Here is a 7,350-nt window from a genome sequence, read left to right as displayed (position 1 = left end):
TGCTGATGAGCTGGGCGGCCGCGTCACTCCGCACCGGCGCCGTGGCGGCGGGGCGGGCAGGAGCCGCACGCCAGCCGAGCGCCTGCCGGCCCGCACCTCCGTCGTTTCTCTGGGCCCCGAGGCCCGCCCCGCCGCCCCCGAGACTGGGCCGCGCCCCTCTGCAGAGGATGCCGGGTGCCCCCTGCATCCGCGGCCCCGGGCAGCCCCTGCGCGTGGGGAACCCGGGAGGCGGAGGGGCGTGCTGAGCCGGCGCGGGCGGTACTGAAGGGACAGCTCCCGGGGACAGGCGGCAGAGCGCGCAGCGGGTCCGCAGCCCCCAGCCCGCGGCAAGCCGGGCTGGCTCATGGTCCCCGAAGCAGCGGGCCAGACGGAGGCTCCTGCGGCCGCCGGGCCCACGGGGATGCCCCGCGGGTGAGGCAGCCCCCAGCTTCCAGCCGCGTTCATGGCGGTGGCCAGGAAGATCAAAACTTTGCTGACGGTCAACATCCTGGTGTTCGTGGGCATCATCCTCTTCTCGGTGTACTGCCGCCTGCAGGACCGCTCAGAGGGGCCGGTGCAGATCGTGCGCAGCGCCGACCGCCGGGTGCGCAGCAGGCACGCCACGGTGGGCGCGCTGGCGGAGCGCGAGGCCATCCTGCAACGCCTCGACCACCTGGAGGAGGTGGTCTACACCCAGCTGAACGGTGAGCCGAGCCAGCGCCCCGCTCGGGACAGAGGCGCTGGGCAGGGGGGAAGCGTCCCCGTGCTTGGGACGCTGCACTGCGCACGACCGCTAAAACCTCTGAGGACCCCAGGGGCCCGATGGCCAACTAGGGCTGGGGTCGAACTCCTGTTTCTTGGCAGGGAATTAGGCAGGAGGCCAAAAGCGATGAAGGCTCCGTGTGGCAGAGGGCACTGGCCTGCTTGGCCACTCACGCATTCACTCGCCCAGTGGACCCTTGCGTACCGTCCCCCCTCCCCCCAGCACACATGAGGGGAATCCGCCTTGTCCCCCGAGGGGATGTGAGAGAACTTCTAGAGGTTGTAGGACCCGCGTTAAGAGCAGGTGGTGCCCAGGACAAGAGCTGTGATGCCCCGGGAGATGTGGCGCATCGGGGCTTAGCCCGGACTCACTCCCCTCCCTCGGGGAGGAAGTGCAGAGAGGTGGGGTGGTGACACTGCCCTTCAGAGGTGTCCTTTAAATGTTGGTGGAGAAAGGTACCCCCGGCCACTGGGCCCGTTCAGCCCCCTGTCCTGGGGATGCTCGGGGCTCCCTCCACAGAGAGTCGTGGGCCACGTCTGAGGCCGTGAGCCCGTGGCTCGTGGATGGAGAGACTCCAGGGCCTAGCAGGGGCTTGGCAGGTCTTAGTTACCTACATGGACCCGGGAGTCCTTGGAAGCTTCTCCAGTAAGCCCAGCTCCTGGAGGTGGGCGCCTTGTTTCATCCCAAGCAGGTGTGGGTCACCCTGAGAGTCAGAGTGGGAGTCAAGGAGGGTGGGGGGAGGGGGGAGTACTTTTCCACTTGGGGATATGCAGCGGAGCAGAAGAGAGCGGCTGCTCCCCCATCGGTTCACTCGGTGCCGAGGTACGAGGAGGAAGGAGGAAAGTTAGTGCTTACCTCACTCGCGAGCTCCCCTGTCCTGTGCTATTCCGGTTTCTGCATCAGCAGACCCAGCAACACCCCTCAGGCAGCGCCAGTAACAGGCTCCGGCAGGAGCTGTCTGGGAGCCAGCTTGCACAGGCAGGGCCTGTTCTGCGTGGCGCCCGCCCGACGTGAGGGTCATCTCAGGATTTGCTTCTGGAGGCCCAGCCGGCCTCGGAGCAGCGGCTCTGAACCTGAGGCTGGGTGACGCCGGGGACGCAGGAGTTGTCCGCAGCCGTGCCCACCTGCTCGGGGAAGGCAGAGCGTCCTCTGGCTTCCCAAGCACCTTCTCACCACCCCCGAACTCCTGGTTTTTCTCTGGAGGTACTTCTGGTGGGCTCCGTGGCTTTTCTGATCTCTCCTGCTCAGCTGAAGCCACGAGGGCAGAACAGTTTGGTTCAACTGCCATTTGACCATTCCGGCAGTGATTCATCTCCGGGAAGGCGGCGTGCCCCAGTAATAGCACACAGCTTTATTGAAGTGTACTTGCCAGGGTGTTATTGTCTGTTTTATGGGGAAACCAGAGGATTCTATAAAAACACTGGCAGCGTGTCGGGTTGTCACATCATGACGGCCAGCTCAGCACTGAGAGCCATTCTCCCCACCCTTCAGGGTGAGAAGGGACCAGGATTCTTGGAGGCAGAAAAAGCCAAGACCTTCGACAGACTTTCCCGACACTGATGGGAGATGATGAAGGGTTTCGGGAAAGTGGAGTGTTATCCCCAGGCCCACCCCAGCCTCTCCCTCTCCTGTCTCCCGGCTTCTCCCTCCTTCCTCTCTCCCTTCCCCTCGCTTCCCTCTTCCCCCTCCTCCCACCCTTTCTCCTTTCTTCTTTTTAAAATCTTTCCTCCCTCTTCCCTTCAGCAAGTCTCTTCCTCGTCATGAATGTCCCTCTCTCCTTCTCCTTTCTTTTTTTCTTTTTTTTTTTTTTGCGGTACGCGGGCCTCTCACTGTTGTGGCCTCTCCTGTTGCGGAGCACAGGCTCCGGACAGGCAGGCTCAGCGGCCATGACTCACGGGCCCAGCCGCTCCGCGGCATGTGGGATCTTCCTGGACCGGGGCACGAACCCGTGTCCCCTGCATCGTCAGGCGGACTCTCAACCACTGCGCCACCAGGGAAGCCCTCCTTCTCTTTTCTTTACCCACCCCTTCCTCCAACTGTTCTGTCCCTCTGTCCACTCCCCCCAACCCCACTCTCTTTGATGAATCCGCCTTGCATCCCTCTCTTAGGCCATGTGCCTAGCATAGCATCTTACCCAGGGGTCATCCAGTATTTGTTCCTGGAAATGACAAGAGAGCCCCAATCTAGCCCTCACCCCAGGTCGGTCGCTAAGGATAGGACAGTGCAGGCGTGGGGCTGACCTTGGTCCACAGGAAGCTGTGTGAGAGCAGGGCTCACCCCTTCAAACCGGCACCGACTCCCGTGTTAAGGGTGTTGAAGCGCGGCAAAGAGAATGCTTCCTGGAAGAGGCGAGCCGCTGCCCTTTGCAGCTGCCCTTTGCAGCCGCTGCCCTTTGCTGTCTGTTGTGTTTTAGATCCAAGAAATATGAAATGGATACCTGGAGTTCCTACTTGACACTAATTCAGCCGAGTTTAGAAAGGAGAGGGAGAAACCCAAACAAAATCGATTTACTGCTTATATTCCCTTTGCTTTGACTGCTTTCTAGAAATACCTCTCCTGGCTTGAAGGAGCTGGTGGGAAGGAAAGGCTGTCCCTGGGAGCAGGGCCCAGAGGCAGGGTATTCTCCCCAGCTCTCGCCACACCCTTTCTTTAGCCGGTCCAGTGACCTTTACTCGAGATGTCTTGTCGACCTCAGCAAAGGCTTATTAAGTGGTGTGTGTAGATTCCAATTCACAGGACCCGGGGGAACATATTCTTTAAGGAAATGCAGTGTAGTCACATCCTGTATGTACACGAGAGTTTGCTTCTAAATTCAGTGCTCAAGGCAAGAAAAAACGTTTATAGACAAAAATCATCCTTCTGAATATCTTAAATTGCACATAAAATACAGCATCCCTGGTTCTGTTGCCTGCAACTGGCACAGCGAGTCTTTCCAAAGTGGAATTGGAGAACCTCTAAGCTCAGTGAGAAGGGAAAGAGAGTCCCATTCAGTTGATCGTATGTTCAAGCCCTTCTGCCTTCTTATGACCCCTTAGGAGCAGAGGCTGAATTCAAGCTGGGGATGGGAGGGGAGGGTTTCCATTTGGGTTGGCTGGTTGGTTTTAAAAATTCAGACACATGTGCGTTAATTCCCTCTAACCAGACCCACCCCAGCCCAAGTACTTTACAGTCAGAGGTCAAAGCCATTACAGTTAGAAGTCAACGCCATGGGCCCATTGTACAGATGGAAAAGCTGAGGGCCAGTGAGACAGCAGGACTTGCCCCAGGTTGTTTAGAAAGTTAGTGATGGCAGCTGCTAAAAGCATAATTGCTTCAGAATTATCTACATTTCTGCACTTATTAAAAGTTCAAGTTAAAATAACAGAAGGTCCAATTGTGCTCTACCGGGCAATGGCCTTGGACATCTCAGGTGCAGGTCCCCTCCCGCCAGCCCTGCCAACGTCACTTCCCCTCCACTGGGAAGAGGTACTTGCTGGCCCTGCTGTCTCTCAAACTAGACACATTCACGTAAGACTGGTACTGTTTTACCAGACTTGTGCACAACACCTGTTCTGCTATTCATCTCAGGGCGGGAATTTTTGTCTGTTTTATTCACAACTCTACATGCCCAGGGTCTAGGGAGGCACCCTGCCTATAGTTAGCGCCCCATAAATATCTGTTGGATGAGCGAGTGAGCGGATCTTTCTCTAAACAATTGTTTTTGTTTAGAATAAATTTATTTGAAAAGACACTTGCAAATCACCACTGTACCCACAAGCAGGAGGGGACTGTGTGAATGAATGCGATGAAAACAAAATCACGCCCTTTAATTCCAGCGTGACGCAGCTGTCACCAGAGGCGCTGAGCCAGAGGCCTGCCCTCTCCTTGTTAAAAGGGAGATTCTCGCGTATGAGGGATATATTGGCATGAAACCAAGACTTTCTCCTCGAAAAAATCGGGAGATCGAGACAGACTTTAAAAGGCGATAAGTCGCACGGCGCGAGTCGATGCTGCTTAACACCGCGTTCATTTTCTGCCAACGATCCTATCCTGCGTGCCGGTCCTGCCAGGGTTCCGACCCCACACTTTGGGAAGCCCGGGTCTGCATCAGAGCAGCAGAGGGGATGGTACGGGGGGTGCGGGCATGGAGGAAGGGGGTGGGAAGAGTGCAGAGCTGGGCTGTCATGTTGCCAAGGGGCGTGTGTCCCCGAGGCTGCCTCCGCTGTGGCGGGGCCCAGGTTTCAGATCGGGAAGCTGAAATCCTACCAAGAGTCTGAGCGCCGTGAGTTTTAATAATCGAAGTCTGTAGGAGCTGGGGCCGGGAGGCCCCCGGGGGAAGGTGAGAAGCAGAAGGGTGGAGAGAGTGCGTTCCCCTTGGACTCTCGGGCCACAGAGGGAGCAAGTGTCTCCTCGTGCAGCCGTCTTCCCCGTGCCTGCTTCGGCGGTAGGCAGATGCCACAGCTGAGAAGCCGAATCTGGGGAGGCGTCCGAGGTTTCCCCACCTGCGACGGGGATTCAGACGTCACACGAGAGCACAAGCCACATGAGGGCAGCAGGTGCCTCAGACTGTGGCACCAGGAGGAGGAGGCGCCTCGTCGCACCGTTTACGCGACCAAAGCATGAATGACACCCTTGGGTGGAGCCTGCAGGAGAGCGTGGTGGAGAAGGGGCTGGGTGGGAGTCTGAGAAGCGCATGGAAGGTTCTTGAGGCCGGGGGGGCCGGCCGCCTCACGGGACCACCCCTTGCCCCCGTGGCACTCCTGTGCTGGCCCGCCCACCCCTGAGAGCCGGCTTCTCAGGAGGGGTTTCCGAGCCCTTCTGTGCGTGAGTAGCTCCGTTCTGAAGACCACACTCCACCTGTAGGGCACGCACATTTCATCACAAAGCTTCCCCTGTTCATCGTGAGTTTTAATTCCAGGAGGAGCTCCCCGCTGGCTCCGGGGCCTTTCCAGCTTGAGTTCGTCCACCTCCATCCTCCCTGAACCTGCTTTAGGAGCTAAAATGTCCTGCCTCGCCCATCCCAGCAGTCAGAGCCACCGCGGCTGAAGGAACAGCTGCAGTCTGTTCGGGGTTTAATCACGGGTCCTGGCAGGTCTTGCTTCGAAGTGGCAGCATTTAACTGGCTGGCCCTTCCCCCCCTCCGGGCCATTAATGGAGTGGCCTTATCCTCCTGCATCCGTCTCACATCTCCCCCACTGTTGTTGATTTACTACAGAAAGTGAGAAAATACTCGGTGCTCCCAACCGGAGCCCAGGCCTCCCACAGCCTCGGCCGGCGGGGTGTTTGACGAGAATCACCTCTTCCCTTCTCCTCCGCCGGAGCTGCCTGCAATTACATTTCACTCACCCTGAGAAGATTAAGAGCGCGTCGGTTTTGCTTTTTTTCCTCTTCTTTGCCTGTGATCCTCTGCCTGCTGGTCTGGCTCTGACCCCAACTGACCACTGGTGAGTCAGAACGACCGAGGCCACTTCCGGTCACAGAGGTTAGCGCTGTGCAGACCTGGGCCTCGGCATTTTCAGGGGACGAGAGGCAGGGGTGCTTCACCCTGAGATAAACACCCCGCACGTAGTTCCCTTGGGAGGAGCGGACCTCACCCGGGCTGGCTCTATCCGCAGACTTCTGTCTGCAGATCCAGCGGGGCAGCGCTTCTAGGAATAATTCATGCAGGCGGGGATCCCCGCCTCGGGAGTGTGCCGGGGCTAAGTGATTGCATTTACGGTTCAGCTCAGCAATCTGCATATTTCAAAGTTTCGGCACCGTATTCTGAAAGGACAGCTTATCCTTCGTTGGCTGGAAACTCAACAAAAAAATGTCTCTATCCATTTCCATGTCCGATGTCCCACTGAGGACATTCCCAGATGGGATCCAGGTCTTGGAACAGTTTGGTCAGCTTCTCTGTTCTGCTCTCAAAAAGCACAGGTACCCTTGAAGGGAGGTTGGCCAGGTGTCGAAGGAGGGAGGGGCACGGCCGATTCACGGCGAGAGGGGTCCTCGGAAACTCCCCTGCAGGCGGAAGCTCTCCCTCTCTGGAATGACGGAAAATCTCTTTCATCCGTGTGTTGTTCGCTCCTCACGTGTTCCTGATGCCGAGTCAGGAGTGACTGAGGCACGGATTCCTGCCTCTCGGGGCTGACGTCCCAGGGGGGACGGTAGTGGTGGGATTCGGACCCCGGCACACTGGCGCCAGGGTCCCTGCCCTGGACCGCCTCCCTGGGGATGGACTGGGAAAGACATCAGCCCGGTCAGCTCGGTGGTGAGGGCTTATGCCTCCGGCTACAGCGAAAAGGACTGCTTGTCCTTTTAACAGGATGTAGTCCAGTCAAAGCCAGCTCTGGGTGCAACCTGCATCTGAGACCCAGCAAGCCTCGATTTCATTTCAGAGAAAGAAAGTAACAGAAAGTGCCTGGGTTATGCAAGGGGCTATTTTCACACCATGTGAGCGGACTGTGGAAAATGTGTTAATATTCCATGTGCTTGAGCTCTTAGCAGTGGATGCAGGGAAGGAGGAAATCTTATCTTCCTCGGTGGGGCAGAGCTTTGCAGCTGAAATGTGGCTGCAGAGCCAGACCACCTGGGTAAGCAGCCCTGCTCCCTGCAGCCTCGGGCAGCTTCCTTCACAGCCTTGCTCT

General features: G+C 57.9%; 1 protein-coding gene across 1 annotated transcript in view; it reads left to right on the top strand.

Moving 5' to 3' along the window:
• Positions 1–307: 307 nt before the first annotated feature.
• Positions 308–7,350, top strand: part of GALNT9 (polypeptide N-acetylgalactosaminyltransferase 9) — an 88,964-nt gene continuing 81,921 nt past the window's right edge. Inside the window, exon 1 of the mRNA XM_027125274.1 lies at positions 308–683. Coding sequence (XP_026981075.1) covers positions 443–683 — 241 coding nt within the window. The 5' untranslated portion in view covers positions 308–442. The remainder of the gene's footprint in view (positions 684–7,350) is intronic.

This window comes from Aethalodelphis obliquidens, unplaced genomic scaffold, assembly GCF_003676395.1.
Source record: "Aethalodelphis obliquidens isolate GAN/ISIS:26980383/991018 unplaced genomic scaffold, ASM367639v1 scaffold28, whole genome shotgun sequence".
Classification (NCBI taxonomy): domain Eukaryota; kingdom Metazoa; phylum Chordata; class Mammalia; order Artiodactyla; family Delphinidae; genus Aethalodelphis; species Aethalodelphis obliquidens.
The sequence above is the reverse complement of the archived record's forward strand: the minus strand, read 5'-3'. Positions and strand labels throughout refer to the sequence as shown.